The following is a 26143-nucleotide window of genomic DNA, read 5'->3' on the forward strand; positions in this document are numbered from 1 at the left end:
AGTCAGACCGCAATCTATTTGAAAACATTGCCACTGAGCTCTGCTGTGTACTTCGACACGTTTATCTTAGACGGTGCCTCAGGCATTATACAATAACAGTCATTACATGATATGGTTCTGTAGTTTGGTATTTATTTAGAGGTACTTACATATATTACAAGAAATTGGTTTAAAGTGCATCTGGCAATTTCAACTGCATTCAATTTACATTTATGTAGGATCAAAATAAAAAAGGGTAGCTCTAAATTGTGCATTCAGTCTGAAATTATATCGTAAAAGTTGTCCTCAATTCACTTCTGAATGATGCACAACCCTTACGAAAACAACATATTTGGTTTACAAACAGCAGCTCTTAAGGACAAGGACATTTATATTGTGGTTTATACATGCTTATAGAAAACTGTACAATATCCAATTATGGATACACTTTGTACTTGAAGAGTAATCCAGTAGCAGACTATGTACTAAAGCACAAGGCGAGGCAGAGTGGTGGGCATCTCGCTAATCCACCTGTAAGCAAGAACAAAGACGCATGTAACTCACAAAAAGGGCATGTGCCAAAAATTCAAAGCAACTGAAACACTTTCATCACAATATACTTTCCTCTAGCTTTTTAAACAGCCTTTTCCAAGTTATTTAAAGAGATCGTTCAACCAAAAATGAAAATTCTGTCAGTATTTACCCTCAAGTTGTTCCAAACTCCATTCTTCTGCTAAACACAGAATTTTTGTAACCAAACAGTTCTGGGGTACTATTTACTTCCATGGTACAGAAACTATGGAAGAAACAATGGTGCCCCAGAACTGTTTAGTTACCACATTCTTCAAAATATCTTCCAAGAAACCAAGAAATGTATACAGGTTTGGAACAACTTGAGGGTGAGTAAATGATGACAGAACTTTCAATTTTGGGTAAACTATACCTTTAAACATGGTTTTAGTTGCATGCTATTTAAAATACATTTTGAGGGAAGAAATGTATCATTGTGGAAAAATATTATATGAGTAAATCAGGGTAGGCTTAGGAATAGCACCAGACCACCAGGTGTCATAAACAGGCCATTCATTATTCACAGCGAGGTTATGCGATGTCAAGGGCAGACTCGATTCCCTGATAGACCGTCCATCCTCTGCGGCCAAAACTGATATAAGTTTACTTTAGTATTTTACAATAGCTCCTGTGCAATTCTACCTCCATTCTAATAGTATCACCACAAAAACCCTTAATATTCCATTAGATTTAGATTTGACATTTCATTAATAACATAATGAAACTTTTTATGTTTTATATTCTAAATCGAATGTATGTGAAGTACTAACTGTTATATAATGTTTGTAAAGAAACGTATGACTGAAAAATGTATGTCGTCGCTGTTCTACTGAAACCTTGGATGTAGTTAAGTTTGGGCCACACAACGTGTCATGATTCTGCCTCATCATGTCATGTCTTTCTTGGTCTAGTGGCAGGATCATGACAGAGCCTCATGTTTAGTGTGAGAGAGACATGATATTGTTGTTATGCTGTACCATGCGCTCTCTCAGGTCTTGTCTTTATGTGCCTGGGTCCTCTGTCCCCTCACACCCCGATCATGACACAACGTTTGTTTAAGTTGCTGCCGCTAAAACCACCTATGCCGGTTAGAACAACCGGTGACTTCCACATTTAAAAAAATTATGTTTCACACTTTTATAAAAAAAAGATTTCACCAGTCTGATATATTCTGCATATTCAGTGCAATTCATAGCAACACCTGTCACATGTTAACATTATACTTTTATTGTAAATTCATTGATACTGACAATTCCTAAGCTAAATTTTACACTTTTATTCCAATTGTTGTTAGAGATATAGAGCATTTGCCAGAAAAATGCTTGATTGCTTTCAGTTTTACCTCATATAAAACTGTCACGACTTCATTTACTCACACTTTTTACTTTGTGTAGCCTTTTGAGTCAGTTCACTAATGTGAAAGAATTTGTTGTTGAATTTGTTATTCTGTGAAATTGCAGAGAACTGTTGAATAATGTTATTTATAATGAGCGGATCTGATTTGCCATGGTTCTGAATGTCTGCGTTCCTTAGAGGCTGTTGATTGAGTTTAACCTAAATCGAATCCAAATACTTTTGACAACAGCTTACGGAATTTGTCAGTTCCTTTATGCAAATCCATAATGAAGAGCCTTCTCAAATTCTGAGACACATTAATCCAATTCGATCTCAATTTCCAGCTAAAGTAGCCTATAGGTTTTCCAGACATGAGCGTATGAGACAGTTGAAAATAAATATTCTAAGCCATTCCCTCTGTTTGCGTAATCTCTGAAAGAGACACAATGCAGCCCTTGAATGACACTAATTAAAATGATTCTGCAGAAGGTTTGAGATACTGCAGGACAGCTAATTGTTGTTGTCAGACAGAGTGCAGGTGTATCACACTGCTCAGTCTGAATGCATTTGGCTTTGGCAGACAGTGAGACAGACATTCATTTCCATGCTTAATGATAGAGTACAGGTGCTGAGCAGCATTAGTTGGTCACTTGCATTGCTTTTGTCCTAAAGTTTTACTGAGCATTGCTTTCTGAGTAATGTAGAATCTCTATTTAATGTCAGTAATGACAAAACTGCAACAAAGAATTTCAGTTTCACACATTGGACATTACAAGGGCTCTTTCAATTAGTATGTTTCAATTGATCCTGTAAAAAAAAATTCAAATAGAGAAACATTCTTTTTTTAATTAATTTTAAATGAGTAATAATCATTTAATTTAATTTATTTATATAATATGAATATATATACAGTATATACTGTATATGCATTTGTATGTATAAATGCATACACATACTGTACATTGTATATATATATATATATATATAAAAACAAAAATATATATATACATTTCTATTTAAATATAATCACATTATGTATAAATATTAGGGCTGTCAAATGATTAATCGTGATTAATCGCATCCAGAATAAAAGTTTGTGTTTACATAATATATGCTGGTGTTCTGTGCATATTAATTTTGTATTTATAAACACATAAACATAAATGCATATATTTAAAAAATATATAAAATATAACTATTAATAAACTTTTATTTACAATTTCAATTATTGGTAAATATAAATTAATACATTTAAAATTTATAGACAAGTATGTGTATGTTTTGTCTTTATAAATACAAAATTAATATGCACAGTACACAGATATACTGTATATTATGTAAACACAAACCTTTATTCTGGATGCGATTAATCGCGATTGATCATTTGACAGCCCTAATAAATATATATTACTCATATTTCTTAAATATACACTACTCATATTTCTTAAATATACACATGTATGTTTGTTTCATTATATACATATACATATAAATATACACACAACAATTGCATATACAGTAAACACGAAGATTTATTTTGGAATCGATTAATCGATTTGACAGCACTAAATGAGTGATGTAATGTTCGAAAGATAAAATTGTTATCGTGCATCACTGTGTGTTTATTTCCACCCATCTACATATATCTTAATTACTATGCTGGCTTCACATTTCACTCAGGTTTACAGGTTCAGCCAAGTCACCGTGCCGGCAACTTGTTGTTTTGGCTGAGAAAAGGCATAATTATTCATGGTGAAAATAGAACAAGAGTCTAAACAAACAAACCAAATCTTCAGGGTCTTGCATATTTAAAGGCAGGCATGCAAAAGACCTTCGCTCTACATTCTAAATCTCACATGCCTCATCCTGCGTCTGTTGAATAAAGTCAAGAGAGCCATGAAACATGAATCCTACCAGCAGTTTGCAAAATGAAATGAATTACTGACATGAAAACGGTTGCATTACAAAACGTGAGATGCAGCATTGTGTATTTTGGCCTTGGCTATCACAAATCTCTTTATAATATCCAGACTGGAACGCCTGGTCATTATGGATTCACAGTGCAAACCAAGAGTTATTGTCATGGTGCCACCATGGTAACCAGACACACAATTTCATCTCAACAGTGTACTTCCCTCTAGGCTAACGGCAATAAACATTTCTCATGTAGAGCTGATAAATAAATAAACAATTAAACAAGAGGAATATATTTACTCCATGCACATTTTAGTTTGTTGCTGTACAATCAAGGTCTGGCTGGAGCAACAATAAATCCTGTCTGAATCATCACAGGAGTTTCAACTAAATGCCTACATGTCCAAACTGTCGATCAAATCTACATGAGACTATTTCAGGCTCGTACTGATCAATATTCTGAGCCTTTTTTCATAGGTTCATCAAAAAAGATGTTTATCATGTGCACATCCATCCAACACTTACACCTAGAATGGAACAGAACAGCTTTTTACTGTATGTGTATGTTTGCACATATGCAAGCACATTCATGTGAATGATGCGTGAAAAACCGTTCTCGGTGCACCCCTCTAAAATATGAATGTGAGAAAAACGCTTTCGCTAGTTTTCGCTTGGATGAGCAGCACAACATCTTGAGCAAATGCATAGCCAAATCCAGAATTCTGAATACATTTTACCTGATGTCTTACAATATGGATGGCTTAGAATCCATCTGTGCTACTGCACAGTATTTGCATTTATTCTATATATATATCTAAACTACAGAAAAATCCTTTTTACTTTCAACAGTGAATGTTACCTTCCTTTCCTGCAGCACAACGCTGCTGTTTGTAATATTTATACAATCCAATGTTTTCTCTGCTCTCATCACTACTATCCTCATTTTGCATCCTCATTGTGTCACGTGGCACTAGTTTAAACACTGTGTGTAAATAGTGCAGCTTTAGTTTCTCTGTTTGAGGAGATATGCGACTGGTGGGCAGTCGTGGCCTAATGGTTAGAGTCGGACTCGTGACCATAAGGTTGCCGGTTCGATTCTCAGGGCCGGTGGGTAACGACTGAGGTGCCCTTCAGCAAGGGACCTTACCCCCACTTTCACTTTCAATAACATTTGATAACAAGGCTGGCAATAAAGAGAAAAGGAAGGGGGCCTAAGTGCATAAATACAAGAAAAGAATGTTTGAAGATAGATTTAAAGAGACAACTCCTTCATAGTGGCGATTATTGTCTAGTATAATGAGAGAGGCTTTGATGAATGGATTAAGTCCCATTTTAAGTCTTGAGCCTTCAGCGTCCCTGTGTAAACTCTCATTTGAGTCAGTGGCACCACAGAGGCATGCTGTTATTCTCCAGCCCTGCTCTGTCATTACTTTTCTTTTATTCCCTTTTATTTCTCCTCAGGCACATCAATATTCCATAGGGTCAGGTATCATACACTCTGCAATTCCTTCTGTTTGACTGACATCCCCAGACACACACACACAAATGCACACACAGGAACAATTCACTAAGCAGCGTCACTTTTGCGTATATTGGATTTAAGTGCAAAAATCATCTTTTTCACTAGCCACCACAATACAGCTTAATTTCCAGGTGCTGCAAAGTGTCAGCATTAGCACTGTGACAATTAAAAGCGAGAAGTTAAAAACTAAAATAAAAGAATAATATTTGAAATGAAGTTGATTGTTGAAAGAAGGGCATTATAACAGGGAATTAATCCAAAGGAGTTGATGCACTTTCTGTATTTAAAAGAAATTGTTGCATATTATCGCAGATTAACCAAATATCTTAAAGGGATAGTTCATCCAAAAATTTAAAATTGATTCCGTCATCATTTACTCACCCTCATGTAATTTCATACCTGTATATTTGGTATTCCAAAAGATATTTGGAAGAATGTTAGTAATTTTCAGTTTCGGGACATCATTGACTACCATAGTAGGACAAATTAAATGGAAGTCAGAGGTGCCCCAGAACTGTTTGTTTTCCTAAATTCTTCAAAATATCTCATTTTGTGTTCAACTACAATATTTTTGTCCTACTATGGTAGTGGATGATGTCCTAGAACTGAAAATTGCTAACATTTCTTCCAAATATCTTTCTCTGTGTTCATCGGAACAAAGAAATGTAAACAGGTTTAAAAAAAACCTGAGGGTGAGTAAAAGATGACAGAATCTTTATTTTTGGGTGAACTATCCCTTTAAATGTTTTTCCTAGACAGCAATGATAAATGAAAGTTAATTAAGACTTCTGCTTTAATGTCCTCTTTTTCAGATTTTTTTTATAAGAAATAATACCTTACCTCTGCTTCATCTACATCATAATGTCTCAGAATTGTGCTCAGATGTACAAAATGTCAGAGATTTTGACATATAATTTAAAAAATCTCAGCAATACTTTCATTTACTCATCCTTTTGTCATTTCAAACCTGTATGACTTACTTTCTTCCGCAGACCACAAAAGAAGATATTTTGAAGAATGTTGGTAGCCGAACAACGGCGGTCGCCATTGACTTGCATTGGTTTTGTGTCCATACAATAGAAGAGAATGGGTACCACTGTTGTTCGGTTACCAACTTTCTCAAAATATCTTCTGAAAGAAAGTCATGCAGGTTTTGAAATGACAAGAGGAAGAGTAATGATGACAGGATTTTCATTTTTGGGTGAACTATCACTTTAAGTCTCTATGGAAACTATGGAAGAGCAACTTTCTTCATCTGCACCATTTCTATTGGAATAGTGTGTGTGAATAAACAACAGTGGACACTTGATTCTTGAATTCCTTCCACAGTTTCAATTATTCATAGACTGACTGGACAGAAATTAGACTGACGGCTGAGAAGGTAACATGGTGAGACCCTTGGCACTGATAGCAATGAACAAAACGACATGTACATATAATTTGTTTTCTCTGAAAAGCTTTTTCAGGTCGATTAGAGGGAAAATTCTGTCGAAAGTGAGTGACGGCAGGTTCAAACCCACATACTGCGCAGCTGTTTATCATTGCCGCTACATGACACGCTTAACGTTCACTCAATGCAGATACTGTTCGCATGTCAAAAAGCCAACGTTAAGGGCAGCAATTTGAGCTTTCACACAGCCTGCAATTTCTGATTGGACACGTATCACTTCCCAGCAATATAAGGGATTACATATGGATTAAGTATGTCTTTTTTTCTAAATTGTGCATTTAATTACAGGCTGCTGTGCACATGAAGGAAAGAGGACAAGAATCATGGGAAACTGCGACCCTGAGCGGGCATCGCCTCTGGGAACAGCCCATTAGATCTGTAATTACAGCCTGGGTGTGATAACTATGCTACACTTCACTACCCACCACATAGAGACATTATTGCAGGTGTGCATTACTTAATGCCTTCATTACCAAAGACAATCGCTTAATTATAGTCTGAGGAAGAACATCAAATGCCGTCAGAATCAATTTGAAGACTTGTAATGGAGGCTGGAAAGCCGTTTATTGCCAAACTGACAAGTGCGTCAGTTGGATCAAAGCTTTTCTAGGAATCCCGTGAAAGGCTTATTACTGAGATATTGCCTTATTGTGGATAGCTGCTTATCTTGTTTGATCAATGAACCAAAGATATTAGAGATAAAATGACAATCACATGGATTCAAACAGTAAACTCATATGAGTTTTAATATAGCTTTTGTTGTAAGTCAAGACTATTGACATTTTTGTACTTTTCCGTGACATTTATTTTACTTCTCAAAGGTTTATGAGAGTTGCTTTTTAGAGACAAACTAATTGTGCTTCCACTGGAATATATATTTAATAAAAAATGTGCAGTTATTAATCATTTCTATCCGAAATTACCCTTTGCGGTTTCTTTTGATTGTCATCAGAAATAATCTACAGGCACTCTATTGTTTGTGAATGTGGAAGTTCAGTTGGGGTCACAAAAATGCACATGCGCAGTAACGTTTGTTTATGTTGTTAAGATGAAGCCGTCTAAATAGCTTTGTGTACCGGGTTTAGTTAACTGAGACCAGTTTTACAGCGCTTACTCATTGTTGCCTTTTTGTTGATCTGATTGCTTCCGTTGTTTGCCTTATTATAAAAGTCGCTTTGGATGAAAGCATCTAAATGATTAAATGTAAATGTAGTGTAATCAATCTGATTCAGTTATATTAAATAATATTTTTTATTTGAATATAATTTACATGGTACCAACAGTCTGATGGCCAGATATTTTGAGGCTGATTGTAATGTGTTTGGGTGGACAAAGTTTATTGAGATAATTATGTAAAGAGGCAGGTTATCGGGCATGAAGAGCCATCACCACATATTTGTAATGTAGAAAGTGAAAATGGTCGAGAGAAACTCTACTGTAGACAGCCCTCTAATCTGACAGGTAACAGTATTTGATGATTAATAAAGAGCTATTTAACAGTCAGAGACCCTTACATCAGCAGTTCCACAGTGTTTTAAGAACATATTTTTCTTTTAAAATCCCTCCAAATCAAGCTTAACTTGTTTCAACTAAATTTTAGTCTTAGTTTGACCTAGTGCTGTTGATTATGCAGACAAAGGCTTTAATTCTTTTCAGATTTTACAAACAAACATGTTTCCCTAGTTTTGCATTACGAGTTGCATTTTTAAACACAAGAATGTGCTCTGTTTGAACAGCCCTTCGGGTTAAAAGACCCCAATGTTCTGTTCCATTGTGCTCCGTCTAGATGCTTGTGAATGCAAGAAAGTTGTGTCAATGACTTCAGACTCATTTTATGTTATGACATCAAATAGTTGTGGTTTGCATTGCCTGGAAATACTGTATACTGAGGATTCACAAAAACAAACAAAAAAACACGAAAGTGTCACTTTAAGCTTGAATTGTTCCTAATGAAGGAAAATCCCCTCATTAAAATGTCCCTCATTTTAATACAGTTATTTTTAATGATTATTTTTAGAACTGCACTAGTTTAAACAATGGAAGTGTGTTAAGATCACCAATCTTCCACTGAAAATGATAAAACACTCAAGAGATGGATCAATACCTAATTTGTCATCTTCAGTATTTTTCACTGAGAAATATGTACTTATGCGATACTGTTAGCACACAAAATGTTATGCTCTTCTCCATCCAAAGGAAAATGAAATCAATAGACTTCATAATTACATAGCAATTAAAACTTAAACAATGCCACACTAAATACAGGAGACACTCCCACCACTGTCAGAAAAGTATTTTGAGTTTACATCATTTGTTTACATCAGATTTTTGAAAAACTTTGTAGGTCAGTATATGTTGTAGCTTTTCTGAACAAACGATGCATTCATTTGCTATTACCTTAAAAACAAAAGTTCTAAGCAATTATCCTTAATACCAATGGTGCTATTAACATTAAAATTAGACCATAATTGTATCTCCTCTTGACCAAAAGAGTTACCATGCCAAAAATAATGTCACTATTGGGAATTGTGGAAGTCCTTACATAATCAATTATGATTTTCAATTAAAATATTATAAATTCATGGCAGAGCAGAGGTGGCCACTCTGTCACAGAGTTTTTCCCAAGAAATTCGTGATTGAACTGATAACAAGAATGATAATAGGTAGACCCAATTGCACTGAACAGTAAGTCACTATGAAAAGCGTCTACCTAAAGGTAGCACTTTTTTATTAATATGCTAAGGTAGCACTAACTTTAAAGGGACTTTATTGAAGGAACAGTTCACCCCAAAATAACAATTCTGTCTTCATTTACTCACATTTGAGTTGTTCCAAATCTGTGTAAATTAACAAAGACATTTTTCGTACTATGGTAATTTATACAGATTTGGAACAATTAGAGGGTTTTTGTTAGAACAAAATTGTAAAAAAAAATGCATAAAAATCAATTTTAGTGTAATCAGTTTATTAGTGTTTAAAATGCGTGTTCATTTAAAATAATGATAAACTTACTGTAAAAGAATGAGCACGATAAGCATGAAGGCAGCCATGATGATGAAGGGCATGCCAGGGAAGGTGGACAAGGTCAGAGGGTAGAGGCCATTAAAGATCGTGGAAGCAATAATAATGCAGGTTGCTTCCACTGAGGCAGAGAAAGAGAACATGGCACCTGAGGACATCAAAATTCAGGTCAATGAAAACATGAAACAGACGTACACAGAAATTCAGGTTGAACCAGGTTGAACCTGAAACTAAATATTTGAGTAAATTTATATTTCACAGTGGATTTTAGACATATAAATACCACAAAGCCGTTGTATTGTATTTTATTGTTTTCCATATTGTATTTCAGTTCTTGAGTTCTTTAAAATTGGTTCATCAAAGTAAAATGTAATAACAGAGATAGCAGAAAAAATTATGTTCAACAATGACCCTTAGCATGCATAAATTCAACATGACTGGTATGGTCATGGTATATCAGTTTGTGTTCCCTCGATCAAACCCATGCCCATGACCTTATTAATAACAATATTTCAATCTAAGCCGAGACAAAAATTAAACAACTTCAAATTGATAAAGTAATGCCAAACTTTGTAGGACAAAACTATCGCAGTGTCTTTAATATGCCGTGGCCGCACCTGAAATTCATAACCCGCGATTTTATCTGAATGAAAGAATAATGGCCGTGGAAAAACTGAGGTGTGTGCAGTTGATCGCTGGCATGAATAATGGCTTGATCCACTTTGATAAAATATCTCCCAGAGCTTCTCTGAACTTCGTGACTGCTCTGACTAACTGGAGCAGAATAAGCCAAGGAGCATCAAGGTAGCCGTTAAGGGCCTGAAACATGCAATACTTATTGATCTTAGCTGGATGTGGAAGTCGCCTGAGTGCCCCTGAATGAGTGCAAACAGCAGTACATTTAGTGACACGTGCAATCTGAGACTCAGATTGAGAAAATGGCTGTCGAAATGGAGAAGAAAACGTTGCGTTCACGCTTGGGCATAACCTGTCATCAATATGTCCATTCAGAGGCATGTCACTCTTGAATCAACAAGAAAATAAATAACATAAATGGAGAGAAAGATGCTTGTGTCCTCGAGCAAAGTGGATATTTCCTGTGAGTTTGGCTAACAGCTTCACGCTGTGTGAAAGGAGTCTGTGTGGTCCTGAATATGAAAGTCGTCTCAAGCTGTTGTTAATTTCTCTTGCATTGTTGCTCACTTAGCAGTTTGATAATTCAGTGATTTCTGAAAAGGCCTTCGATTCCCCAGTGAATTATACACTCTGTAACGCCTCTAGTTAAGTGTTTGTGAAAGGACAATGTAGATTAAAAATTTGGGCTTTTGCCTATGTTATCAAGCAGAAACAAATGTCAGAGAAAGTGAAGATTAAGTAGAAAAGCATGACTCAAATCTATTTGTCATAGTGAAGGTCAAAACACTTTGGTGCTTCCTGAAGGTATTTCAGCTCATTTCTGGCCCTGTAGATCAAACAGTAGGACAGTAAGTCATGATGTCATATAAACATTAAAGAATAGAGCACGACCTTCAAGAAACAGCACTGTTGTGGAAGCATGGTACAGTAATGATGTCAGATGTCAGAGCAATACCATAGTATATCAAAATATGCAAAAATACTGAATGCTTTGTATTTATATTCACTGCAGTTTGTACAGTATGTACAGTAAATAACATGGTACTACTATATTCATGGTATCCTTAAAACTCATGGTATTATCCTTGAAATTGATTTTTTAGAACATCATAGTATTACCAAGGAGTCATAACATAACCGTTCTTTGTTTTTCCAACCATTCTTCAGTGGTCCAAAATTGACTTTCTGTCAGAAAGGTCTAAACGTGTCCACGTGCACCAAAGGCAGTTCACCAAAAGTGAATTGTTTATAGAATGGACTGACACTACAGATCCTGGCCTTTGTTATTAGAGAAAAACCATAAATCATCTTTCAGAAATGAATGGCAGGGCTCTCTTCGTCAAGATCTCTGATGCGATTTGAAAGCTGGAGGTGTCACTCTCATCCTCTCTCTGTCACGGTTTTCTGACAGAACCCAGGCGCAGGCAGATGGAAGTAACAGAAAAGCTTCATTGATACAAAAACTGAAACAAAAACCCACGACGGGGAAAAATACTTATGAACACGAAACCAAAAACAAACACTTCCCTCAGGGGAGGGGCAAAACAAAGGAAGTTCAATAATAAACAATATTCCAAAACTGTAGGCAAGACAAGGTTAGGGAAACTAGGACGAAAGGGTAGACTCACTGGATCAATACACAATGGCACGACGAAAGTACAAAACAAACCGGCACTGGACAGAGGGAACTGGGGCTAAATATAGGGGAACACTAACGAGGGTTGATGACGTAATGTCAAATCAAACAGCCACGTGTCTCCACACAAGACATAACACACACAAGACATGGTACTGTCACGACCCTGTCCACCAAACTAGAAAACTCTGGACAAGAGGGACAGGATCATGACACTCTCACTTAAGCATTGCTTTCACTTTCTGTTATAGTATGTTTGAATGTTTTTTTGTTTGTGTGGTTTAATGTTTTACCTTGTTCGTCTGGTCCCACAATAGCAGAAGACAAAGAACGAATCACTGCTTGACTGATCCCAGCTGGAGCCCCAACCAAAGCCACTATAACAACACAGAATACACCACACCCTCAGAAACCCATATGCTGAGTACTACATTATTATAATAGAATATACAATGTGGTCAACTAATGGAAATTTCTATGTTCATTAATACAATTTTGGTTGCCAGCATAACAATTTGAGCAAAATTTAGATTGAAACATTAGCACGAATTTCATCCTTAGACATGCAATTCATGCACTTATAGTTGGCGTAGACTTCACATGCTTGTGTAAAACCTGATAATCCATGCACACTATGGGCCCTATTTTAATGAAATAAGCACATGGTCTAAAGCGCTTGTGCAGGTGCACTTAGCTTGTAACTTTTGGTAGTTAAACGACGGGAAAAATGGTCGGCGTGCCCAGCGCATGGTCTAAATGGGTTGTCCCTATTTTCTTAATGAGTAATGAGTATGTTATGGGCAAAACGTGCAGTAAATCAATCAGTCTCTCATCTCCCATTCCCTTTAAGAGACCGTTGCGTTCGCTCCATGGTCGGATTTGCTATTTACACTGCGGAATTTGCAAGAGCAAAGACTGGACGCTTCTCTAGCGAGGAAACGGCACACGTTATTATTGTGTACAAAAAGATAAAAATCCGACTTGTCCTGTAGATGGTCTGCTCAGGCGCTTTACCCTCGGATTTTTATGTACACAATAATAATATTTTTATTCTTCATATTTTATATCTTTTATCTTTTATATTGTCCTTTTGTTTTTAATATTTGGCTTGTTTGTGTGCTGCGTCCCTCTGTGTTGTATAGGCGCATATTACTAACGAGCTCTTTGAATAACCCCAAAAAATATTGCGCCCTTGACTTTAGACCAGGTTTTAGTTGGTCAATGGCATATTCTATTTCAGTGTCCTCAAAATAGCAAAGCGCCAACAATTGGGCTGAAACTAGCAAAAAAACACTTGCGTCGCGCCTGGTGCCGCATTGTGTCAGATGTATGATAGGGCCCTCGTTGCATCAAACTCCACCTTGATTACACCCGCACCTGCGACATATTGATTACACCCTGCACCTTCAGCTCATCACCCTGGACTGAATGTTGTCAGGTCAAGTTGTCTTTTGTATGTCGCTAGTTCAGACCTTATTTGAATTATCTCTTGCGTGGATGTTATATTTACCTGTGGATGTTATACTTACCTGTGGATGTTATTCTTACCCGTGGATGTTATTCTTATCCGTGGATGTTATTCTTATCCGTGGATGTTATACTTACCCGTGGTTGTTAGACTTACCTGTGGATGTTATATTACCTGTGGATTTATACTCACCCATGGATATTACCTGTTTGTGAATTACGTGGTACCTGAGCCAACAACACCGTGCGTCGCTGTGGGAGTACTGGTGGATATCGAGGGCTTAGAGGGAAGCCCCACCCACACTCCCACCGCTGAGGGTGAGCTGCAACCGGCCTCTGGCTTATTGGACTGTTTGAATGAGGATGATTCCTGCTGCCTGCCACCCCCACTGGTCCCGCCCGGCTCTCCTTTGTCCCCGCTGGTCCCGCCCAGCTGTCCTTTGTTTCCCGAGTCCCCACCGACCCTGCCCAGTTCGCCGTCACCCCCTCTCCAGCCTCCAAGAAGCTCCCGACCACCCTTCCTCTCCCACCTCCTCTATCGAAGCCAGCCTGTTCTTCAACCCTGGGTTCACTGGCATCTGGAGACTCCTCAGCTCACCCTCTAAACGCCAGCGCCGTTGGGTCGGATGAGCTTCTGGATCTCCAGCCGGATTGCACCTCGGCCCTCTGACCCAGAGGCTACACCTTGGCTCCTGCCTCCCTCATCTCCACCATGGCCCATCATCCCACCAGCTCCACCAGGCTCCCTCGTCCCTCCGGCTCCGCCTTGGTCAGTCGTCGACCATCCGCCGCCTTGGGGCTCCAATCCTCTGGCTACGTCTTGTTACTCCGCCCCTTTGGCTCTGTCAGGCTCCTCCTTCCCTCCGGCTCCACCTCCATCCTCGGTTGCTCTGGCTCCGCCATGGTCTTCCGGGTCCCCGCCTCTGCCTCAGTCGCCTGAGCCGTCTGCTTTGCCTTGGCCCTCCGGACCATCGGTGTCACCCGGGCTCTTCGTCTGCTCTGCTCCACCCTGGACTCCTCCCTCATCGGCTCAGTCTCCATCGCTTGTCCCCAGGGTGTCGTTTTTCAGCACTCCACCATGGCGCCTCCCTCCCTTGATGCCGCTCTGGGGCCTCCTCCTGGCTGGTCTCTGGACCATCCTCTGGCTCTTCCTACTGTGGCCTAATCCGTGGCTTCTCCCTCCACCATCACCACCCTGGTCCTATGGACTATCCCCTGCTACCTTCCCTTTGCCTTTTACATCATAGTACTTATTTTACATTTGAAACAGATCAGAATTCTAAAACTTGAAGTTTATTTCCAGGTTTAAATATGATTTAGAATCCCAGATGTGGTCTCAGTTAATTGGCCTACACTGTAAACACATAGCGGTTCAAAAATTAAGAGACCACTCTAAAACTATCTTCAGTGTTTCTAATTTACTGTTTATAGGTATGTTTAAATAAAACGCTATTTTTTGTTTTAGTCTGTGAACTAGTAGAAATATTTCTCCCAAATACCCAAATTTATGTTTAAAAATAAAATACTGTATGATGGAATAGGCCTGATTTTTCTTGAGTCTTTGTATTGTCTCGGTCTTTTACATTGCTTTATGATACAGTTTGCTGACTGGAATTGCCACAATACATGCAAAAATGCTGATTAAAGGCAAAGCTTGAGTGGTCTCTTTTTCCACAGCATGTAAATACATGCATAACACTTTGCCTCTACAAGCCACAATTACCTTAAATCTATGGTGAGAACAGGAATGCTAAGCAATTCTAAAGCGTAAATGAATCCAAAGTGGAATATTCAATAATTCATGGGGGTAATCTGTATGTATGAAATTCTGTAAGGTATTCCGATTAAGGCTTGTTCTAATGGCTTAGAAAGTAAACTCACTCATCTTAGCAGCTTCCCCGTGCACATTCAGAGAGAAGTTCTCTTCCTGATTAGAACAAAAGACATTCTGCCTTTGTGTTGATGACCGTGTTAGCACGTGTGTTGTGGGTGTGCATGTGTGCTGTAAATGGAGGTTATGACTTACGTGCAGGGACGGCCCGTGGCATAGGCGACATAGGCAGTTGCCTAGGGCGCAAAATGACCAGAGGGGCGCCAGACGAGAGCGCGCAAAAATGCAACATGTGAACAGCTTCTTGCATCATGACGCAATTATGATTAACTATGATTGATAATCCTTATGCATTAATTATGCATGTGTAACGGAGACCAGCTAGTGTGGTCTGTGCAGGTAAACTTCACTCCCCGACTTCAAAAAATGCCCCCATAACTTGTGTTAGATTGTGGCCATGTGGTTAAGGCGCTTGCTTCCCATTGAGAACTCATTGCCTGTTCTAAGTTTGAATCCCTCTCGGAGCAGCTTGCTTATTTAGAACCGTTTTACTGGTAACACTGACACTGCGTGCTGTTTTTGACTGCTTTCAACTAAGTGAACGGCAAAAAGTGTTTACTGGCACAGTGACTAGGTCATGCCATTTATTTAAGAAAATCCAAAACAATACAATAAGCTTTTATTTGTGTCCCTACAGCATTTGCGCAGAGCTTTACAAAATGTTAAAAAAACGTTTTCATTGACTTTTATCTAAATAATAATAATAATAATAATAATAATAAAATATTCATTTTATGAGCTCTAATTTTCAACTACAGTATTATTAAAAAAGTTTTATTTTATTTCCAGCGTTATTTTCAAACAATGAGTATGTAATTTGAAACATTTTTATTACAAATATTTTTAAGTTGTTATTTCTTTACTTCCTATTAATGTTAATCACAATTCATGTTATATTAAAATAAATATGAATTTTGCTTTAAAAAAAGTTACTTTTCTGATATTTTATTTATTTTGTATAGTAGGGGCGCAATCTAAAATCTTGCCTAGGGCACCAACAGAGGCTGGGCCAGCCCTGCTCCCGTGTGCTGCCGCTGTGCCCCTTATTATCGCAGCCAACAGAACGCCAGCATGCAAATTCCACCCTCGCAGTGGGCGCTCATCTCCATTTAAAAGGCTTCGGTTCGCCACATCGATTAAAATAACAATTTCCACCACCATTTATTTAATTAACGGTATTAATGCCAATCTGTGTCTCTCTTTAAAGAGTGTCCGTCTATGGCTACCGACACAATGTTATCATTACTTACCACTCTCAGAACTCTCCTTCAGAGGTGCAGCCCTCCTGGAACAAGGTAGAGACTTCAGACAGCTGTAAGGATGTGAGCCATAAAAAGTCTGGTCAGGTAGACTTTTTTGGAGAACATTTACGCATTTGACTGGCTTGTTAGACAGTCTTCTAAAGTGTAAACGGTCGGCCTCGAGTGGGAAAAAAGTTTGTTGCGTGCACGTCACGTACTGACACCAGAAATCCACATTTTTTTAGGGAAGAAAAACGCGCTTTGATATATCCTCTGGCAGTTTTGAAACGGGGTCAGTTGTGCTGTTTCGAACTGTTGTTTGAAAGTCTCCCATGCTGTGAGCAATTGCGTGGTGAAAACAACACATCACAACATCCCTTCAGCAACACTAGGGGCCCTATTTTCACGATCTAAGCGCATGGTTTAAAGCGCGCGGCGCAGGTGCACTCAGGGCGTGTCCGAATCCACTTTTGCTAATTTAACGACGGGAAAACGGTCGGCGCGCCCGGGCGCATGGTCTAAATGGGTTGTCCCGATTCTCTTAATGAGTAATGGGTGTTTTTTAAGTGTAACGTGCAGAGTCTCATCTCTCATTCCCTTTAAGAGCCAGTTGAGCTGGCGCCATGGCGGATTCGTTACTTACACGGCGGAATTTGCAAGAGCAAAGACTGGATGCTTCTCTAGAGAGGAAACGCTTCTGCTCGTGCCTGAGGTTAAAGCGCGCGAGCAGATCATTTACATGACAAGCCGGATTTTTATCTTTATGTACACAATAATAATCTTTTACATTGTAATACATTTATTTTTATATTTTGCATGTTTGTGTGAAAGCGTGGACCCGCCCAGAGGCGCATTTTCTACTAATGCGCTCTTTTTTAAACAAAAAAAAATATTGCGCCATTGACTTTAGACGAGGTTTGAGTTGATATATGGCGCAGTTTATTTTCAGTTCCTCAAAATAGCAACGCGCCAACAATGAGCACACCTTTTTTTTAGACCAACACGCCCATGGGTGCACAAATGAGCGCAAATGCATTTGCTATTTAAACAACGCGGCGCAGGACGGGAAAATGAGAACTGCATCGGGCAGAAACTAGCAAAAACACTTGCCGGGTCTACAATAGGGCCCTAAGGGGATAGTTTACCCAAATATTCTGTCATCATTTACTCATCGGCATGTTGTTTCACCCCAAATCATTTTTATTCTTTTGGAGACCCCAAAATACATACAGTTGTCTTTTTCCACACAGTTCTGTTCCATACAATGAAGGTGAATGGTGACAAGGGGCTTTTCACAAAAAGCATCATAAACAGAAGTCTAATCCCCCACTGCATTATATTCTTTAAAAGATAAGTCTTCTAAAGTAATACAATTGTTTTGTGTGAGGATCACACAATAGGTGGAGTAAATGATGACAGAATTATATAAAGAATTTAATAACACACCTTTAACATACACAATACCTTTGTACATGTAAATAAATCATGATATGTTTTATCATATAAGTCATGGAATCTTACCGAGGAAGACCATCCATGTGTTGTTGGAGAGGGCGAGTAGGACGTAAGAAGCGCTTCTGAAGACAGCACTGAGTTTTGCTAGAGTCATCTCCTTCATACACCTCATCAGCACAGGAAATAGACCCAGTAGACCAAAGCCCTACCAGGGATCAGGATAGAGATTAATACATCTGGCTCTGAGGGGATCGTGTGCTATATTTTTTTACAGTAAAATGAAAAGTGTCTGGAACAAGATGAAACCATTTCTTTTGATTTTTTGAAGTATCTTCTTCAGACGCTATTGTTCCTGTAGCTCAACTGGAAGAACATGGAAAGTTCATAGATTTGATTCCCCTGTAAGCATGCTGACATAATGTTTAGCTTCAATTCATTGTAAATCACTGTTGGATAAAATAGAAATGAGGTTTGCCTGTGTGAGACTCACCACGACTATGCTTAGTGCTTATGAGCATTTTGATGATGTTGTTGTGTGGTTGCTAGGGTGTAAAATAACATTCAAAAACATGTAATTTCACTTTACAACAATGTTACTTTGTTTTTTTTCTGATGCCCTAGCTGCCAGAATATTACCGTTTTTTTACAGGAAACCCCCACAGTCCTAAACTTTATCTCCATAACAAAATCCCAGATGGCCGGACAGCAATGCATTTTTTATGAATTATTAAAATATTGATATCTGTGATTCTTTGAGCCTGGAGATCGTGAATTTCTAAAAATGTTGCTTAAATGTGTGCTTAAATGCTCATAAATGGCTGTTAAAATAGTAGCCCCATTCAAAACGAGTGGAGGCTTGGACCCGGAAACAGTATTCCTTACGTCACTTAAAGGGACAGTTCAACCAAAACTAAAAATTCTGTCATCATTTACTTAGCCTCGAGTTGTTCCAAATCTGTGTAAATTTCTTCGAAAGATATTTGGAAGAATGCTTGTAACCAAAAAGTTCTTGGCCACCATTGACTAGCACAGTAAGCAAAATGACAATGGTAGTCAAAAGTGCCCCAGAACTTGTTGCTGTCCTACATTCTTCAAAACATCTTCTTTTGTGTTCAACAGAACAAAGACATTTAAAAAGCAATCTTTCTACGGTAGTCAATGTTGGCCAAGAAGTGTTTGGTTACAAGCATTCTTCCAAATACAGTATATTTCTCTGTGTTTATCAGAACAAAGAATTTATACAGATTTGGAACAACCTGAGGGTGAGTAAATGAAGACAGAATTTTAATTTTTGTGTGAACTGTTCCTTTAACAAGCGGATAGACCTACAGCTCAGCATGTGAACTATCACAGTCTATAGTCCGCAAAATTTTGTTTAAAAGTGTTGATGTAGAAATAATAAAATGCTCATAAACTATCTAAAATACACATCACTGAAATTGGTAGGCACTAGAACGTTCTTCAGTTCAGCTTTTGATTCATATAAAAAAGGCCAGAAATATTTAGATTCTCTCAGACGCATTATAAACCTAATCAGTAATGAAATAACCTTCAATGCGTGAACCTGATGAGGCAGCTTCCAACACGGTCAGCGTCTCACTCAGAACGTTGGAGAGCACTTGAAAGCGAACACACTTGCGTCGGCATTTGCGTGGAAACACGTGTGAAGGTGTGTGCGTGTGAGACGCATCGTGACTCATTTGCCCTGCCCGCTCATGCAAACAGTTCTGATTTAATTACCCCCTCGCCCGGTGAGTGCCCCGTGTCAACAGACTTAGCCACCGACTCTGATTTGCAGCAGAAAACATAATGCGAATGCATAAACATTCCACGGAAAAGGTCACCTCTCCGTGTTTTTACATTCATCAACTCATTAGAGCCTGGAGTGTTTAATAATTCCTCACCAACTCCACGCCAGCCTAATAACAAGTCAATTCCAGCCCTTCAGCCATTTACAAAAACTGTTCACCGCAGCCTCTAGATCTGCCAAGATTTTGATGCCTCAGATCTTTAGGAGTCTGTTCACCTCTGCTATACTTTTTTCAAGTTTCGTGTTCTGTCCTTTCACTCCTTTTTTCCAATTGACTTATTCAGTTGTAGTTAATTAAAACTTTTTAAGGCTTTGTGTATTGGGTGGCAGCCTGCCAGGTGACATCCCCTGCAGATAGAATGTATAATAGGCTCAATCGGGATCGATAGAGTCAGGTTCCACACAAAAGGCAGATGAGCGTTTGGTGCCTCAGCGGTGCATTGTGGAATAAATGGAGAGCCATCACCTCTCCAATCAGGAAGACGCTTCTTAACTGGCGGTCTTTGTTTAAGTGTCACTGTAAGACACGGCATCGACCTGCTCACGTCAGTGAGAGGCATGGGTTCTCTTGACCGACAGCAAAAACAAAGCTGCCTTCAGCCTGTTTTGAATCACTGTAGCCGTACAAATGACCTCAAGCCGCACGCCTATTCTGCTGATGTCAGGGTGTGGGAAAGACTTTTATGAAAGTGTACTCAATAATAAAACCCCAAATTTCAGTACAAATAATTAAGTTTGTACTTGTGTCACAAAACAAAACATTTCAAATAGGTTTTCTGAACACTATGCCTCTCTTCGGCACATGTCTGAGAGTTCTGCCCCAATTCAAATCATTGCTGAGCCAGTGTTTCTCTGTCAAGCAGGTCAGAATACAGTGATTTGATAGTGCCAAAGTTTATATTTCATTCTTATGACTCGTAATTCAGTCATAAGAACATTGCAAATACAATCACATTGTATTTATAGACTTACAAACAAGAACATTGCTGACATTAACCTACATTCCTGTTATAGTAGGTAAAGGTGTACTTGCAATTGTGCTACAACACATAGGATCACACAGCTGATGTGAATGAATTGATGTTATTCTCAAATTCAATACATTTTCAAATTCTTTAATATTGTTTGTTTGCAATTAAACATTTATATTGATTGCAGAAATATGCATTTTTGGTTATGACTAACCCGGTTGTGTTTTACTTATGCGTACCAGTGTATTGTATCGAAAATGGGCAGAAATACACACACAGCTGTGTAAGTCTATGGCCATTTTGCTGTGCCACTGCTGTTTGCAGACGCAGAGGCTGAAATTGAAAGATCTCTTGGAATTTCAAGGACATTCACAGAGCTCTCCTCAATAATAGTAATAAGATGCAGTAAGCCATGAGTCATTAGAGGAAGCATTACTACATTAAACAAGACCACTTACCAGCAAAAGCATCCTTGCAGAGTTAAATACCCCAAACAGGGCAGTTGTAAACTCTCTGGGCTCATATTTCAGATACAGCAGCAAGATGGACTGATCCCCTGTGGAGACATAAACACACAAAAGCACACATTATTTATGTCTTCTCTCTCTCCACCCCTTATTGGCATGACTTACCAGACTCACTGTTTTTCAAAGCAATATGAAGTGTAATTCATGTGCCATATAAGATTATAAGGAAATTATCAGTTATAATTCAACGAAATTAAAGTAGGTTTTTTAAGAGCAGAAGTGAATACTGTTAGTGACATTATCAATCTAAACAGAAGACTTGGCTAGCGGGCACATATTAGCCATACTGATAACCTTTAACAAAGCTTTATCTGAGATTTAATAAAGATTATCTGGTTAGCATATACAAAGGAATGTTTATGCATTGCTATAACTGTTATATAACTGTTTTTGTTGCTTAATTTGCAGAACGAGCAATGCCAAGGTCATCAGATCCTTATAAAATATAGCTTGATCGCTACAAAATTGCCTATGAAACTGTCTGACAAATGCAGATGTAATGTAAATATTTGTGATTTATTGGCAATAACTTCAGATTTACATGAGTGAATCTCCTAAACCTGTTAAGAACATGTCCAGATCATGTAAAAAGAATATGTGGAGATGAGCTTTATTAATAGGTGTTTCAATAATAACTTTGTTGTCCCCAATTATAAATACAGGTATGTATTCATATGGACCACTTTGCAAGATATAAACACTGGTCCAGAAGCACTGGTTTGTATTTATTATATATATACTGTATATGCATATGTATTTATGTATATAATTATATACGATTATATACAATTTACAATTTAAATATTAAACAAATAGCTTTAATATATATATATATATATATAATATTATATATATATATACAGTATATATATATACATTTATATCATATTATAATAGGTTATAATAGGTTATTAATGTTCTATTGGATTTAATTTGTTCAAACGTTTGTTTAGTAATAATTAACATCTTAATGTTCTCTTAAACCTACCAATAAAAAACCATCCCTAAAAACCATCCCAATATTCCTAAAAAGTTTAGGCTTTATTGTCTTAAACCAAAGCCGGTATTTTGGGGCTTAAATGTGTTCTGTAAATTGTTTGTGACAGCAACATACTTTTACAATTTACTGAACATATAAGCTATTTGTGTGTATGTGTGAGAGATAGTCTGTGTATACTGACCAACAGCTACCAGGTTATTTAGAAAGGTGCAGAGAATGAGAAAGTGCAATTTCAGTCTGTCCTGCCCTGGTCTCCTCTTAAAAACTGCTTTGAAAGAAAGCTTGGCGTACTTTAGGATAAACACTCCAGACTGGTCTGCTTGGGCTCCCTCCTTAACCGTATCCTCTTTAGAGGGAACAGTAAATGTACTTTTTACTGACATAGGGTCTCTAAGCCATAGGACGATATAATGAAGTACCAGAACATGGCAACCAATATAAGCCCCGAACGCTGCCTTCAGCCCATATTCCTGCTCTAGGAATCCACCTAGAAGAAAGCCAATCATCCCTCCCACAAAGATCATGGACTCGGCCACTGCCATACGTAACGTGCGACTTGAGTTGGAGCCCATGGTCAAGTCGGCCAGGTAACTGAAACAGCTAAGGAAGATGGAAACGTGGCCACCGGTCAGGCCTACTAGGGCAGCAGCCATCAAGGTCCAGTAAACATTGATGTTGTCCAGTAGGTCTATAGCCAGTAACAACCCCCCACTCAGCAGAGACAGCACAGATGGGAACGCCATGACCATACGGCGGCCAGCGCGGTCCGACCAGGAGCCCAGTAGTATTGCAGGAGGGATGGAGACCAGGCTGAGGGTGGCGTTGAAGAGGAGGAGGATGTAGGATGCCTTCACTTGAACCTCCTCGTCATCTTTGTGGTGCGCAGGATTATTGCAGATAGTATCATTCTTGAGTAATTGATGACAAACCTGCAACACACAGAAGAGCAGGTAAATTCCCTGTTTAACTCTTGGTTATCACCGGTAGCTTTACAGAATATCCTTGAGTAATGAACTGTACACAGCCCAATTTTCAGGTACAAAAATGTATTACGTGCATTGGAATGTGTGACATTGCAAAGCAGTTTTTTTTTTTCATTTTTAAAGTAATAGTGAAAACTAAAATTCTGAAGAAAAGAGAACTCAAAAAGAGCAACAGCTTGTCAAATAATAAAGTGGAGAGCAACAGTTGCTAAGGTAAAATTGGTTGCTAACGTTTTAATACAAGGCTTAGCAAAGCTTCAATTGATTTCTGTCATCACATTGGCCACACTAAGGCCTTGACATTTAACGCTCTTTTTCCAGTTAATTCAGATGATACCTGAAAATCAGGTTTTACTTCTCATGTCAGCTTTGAGGATTTTTCCGCTCTCTATTTTATTTCTCTATCGGTGTCAGTAATGATCCTCTGAGGCATTGTGGGATTGATGCAGAACCCACTAACTCATCTCGCCAGGGGACTCCCTCAGTTATCGTAAGAACAAGTCATAGAGAAGATCACGAGCCGCAACCTCACAAATATGATGATATCGAGAAGTAAATGGTGAGAATCAAGGCCATTAAGAGTGGCATAAGTGAGCACTTTGCAATAAATGATCGGACCCTTTTTAATCTTTAAACAGTTTTCATGGCGCAGAGCTGTGCTCATTCATATGATATATTTATCCTCTTTTTTTTTTTTGCGAGCTGTTATGTGTAGATCCACAGAGTTCATTGGAAGGGTAAGAGAATTTAAAGAGAGAGAAAGGTAAGGACGCTTGCTTAGAAAAAATGCAATGTGAGGAACTAAAAGCAGAGTGATTTGGTGAGTAATCTAATATAAACATTGACAGGAGTTTTTAAATTCATAAAATATTTCTCTGCATTTTGAAAACATTTACTCTTACTGCTGTTTCACATTCGTTCAATTCATGGTTTGACATGTATAATATATATATACTTATTATATATCACGTACAGCCGCAGAAAATGTTTATTTTTCGAAATTTACTATTTATGGGCATGTGTTTAGGTAAAACTGTCATTTTTGTTTAATTCTATAAACTACTAACAATATTTCTCCCAGATTTTAAATAAAAGTATAGTTTCTATTTGCAGAAAATGAAAACTTGAGAAAGGTACAACCGTAATATTTCTGCATGTATTTAGGAAAAGTTCAAACTTATTTTTTTGTGTTAACCTGTCTTTTTATCTGTTTTTATGTGTCTTGTCACATTGTGTCTTTCACGTTGCTGTTGGATTACTTTATGTCACTCACTCCTGAGGTTTGATTTTGTTGAAATTTAACAGACACTGGATTGGAATGACCACAATACATCTAGAAATGCTGATTAAATGACATTTTGGAATATGGTCTCTTAATTTTTTCCACGGCTGTATATTACCATGTTAGATATTATGTTAGATAAAAACATTTTACTGAGCAATGTCAGTGAAGTTTTTTTTTAAACCAAGGAGTCTACACCCCTGAGGCATTTTCATTCTACAGAGCATCTAAGTGGACAAAAGGTTGGATACACCTTTGAGTTCAGGACGAGTCATTTTGGTCCATTTTGCTTTTTTGAAGTACACTAAAATAACTGGGTTCAAAACTACGAACACAGACTTAAGACCACAATACTTTCACTAGTTCACCTGAAAAGGACATTATTCCTCAACAATCTTGATTTAACAAATAATCTCTAAATTATCCTAAAAGTGCATACATGGTCATTTGAAAAGAATTAGTAAAATGCTGTTTTTTGTATTATCTATGCACATACACAAAACACAAGGTTAAAACAAAGACATTGAATTATCTCAACCACTACCAACATTTAAGTTCAGCAACAAGAATCTAGACTAATGACTGTCAGTGTTTGTTTAATCTGCTGCATGAGTGATAGCGGAGCCTGTTGTTTTGCTCTGGGACTGTCATGGCCGGTTCGGCGTGATTAATGCCTGCTGTAGTTTTGGGTTTTGAGTACATCTTGAGCTCCACTGCAATTCTCCAAGCGCTCGTGGTTTCGCTTCGGGCATTTCCGTTTTGTGTACGAGAACTGTACCCTGCTGACCTGTTTTTCAGGGCACAGAACACAACACTGACTCACTCGGACAAACTTGATTAATGCTTCCCTTTTCCATTATCTCCCTCTGTACTTTGCGAATTCGCAAAATCAGCCGCTGTGATATGAAGTACCAGTTCTCTTACCTTTGTGATAATCATCTGTTGATATGCAGGTGTCACGATGAAAGTACTGGTCATATAGAGGAATATTACCGGCTCCACTGTAACTGTTCTCCTCAGTTTCTCTTTCCATGTCGACATATTCAGTTTAGCAGTGAAGGCCGCAGTAACAAGGAAGGAAATGGGGCCCAATCTCAGTGTTACAGCTGTGTTATGTTGAGTAAATCCATGTCAAGCGTTTATATTGTCCAGACGGAAATAATGAACAGGGGAGTTGCATTTTCTTGTTAAAACGATTTCTGAGGCTAGTCACATGTGTGTCAGGTGCAACACACAAAAAAACTGTCTGACTCGACGCTCTCTTATCAGGAATTGTACTTTCGTGGTTGTAAAAGTGGCTTGGCCTTTATTTGCACTGAGGACATCCCCCACAGATTCACATTTCTCCAGCATTTGAATAAAAACTGACAGAATAGCTCTTTTTTTCTAGAGGGTGTGCTTTTAGAATACTAAGCTTGCAAAAGGCAATCAAAATTTCCCAGCTGCCGAAAAA

At 38.2% G+C, this 26143-nt stretch overlaps 1 protein-coding gene across 1 annotated transcript; it reads right to left on the minus strand.

The window, feature by feature from the left end:
- Nucleotides 1-220: 220 nt before the first annotated feature.
- zgc:174356 (uncharacterized protein LOC100137120 homolog) lies at nt 221-25731 on the minus strand. The gene is made up of 7 exons (XM_057344756.1): nt 25615-25731; nt 22607-23354; nt 21357-21454; nt 18184-18322; nt 12357-12440; nt 9783-9939; nt 221-510 (listed from the first exon to the last, which is right to left on the minus strand). The coding sequence occupies exons 1-7, from the start codon at nt 25729-25731 to the stop codon at nt 465-467; spliced, it is 1389 nt and encodes a 462-aa protein (XP_057200739.1). The 3' UTR covers nt 221-464.
- Between the last annotated feature and the right edge of the window lie 412 nt (nt 25732-26143).

Source organism: Triplophysa rosa, linkage group LG10 (genome assembly GCF_024868665.1).
Source record: "Triplophysa rosa linkage group LG10, Trosa_1v2, whole genome shotgun sequence".
Taxonomy (NCBI): Eukaryota; Metazoa; Chordata; class Actinopteri; order Cypriniformes; family Nemacheilidae; genus Triplophysa; species Triplophysa rosa.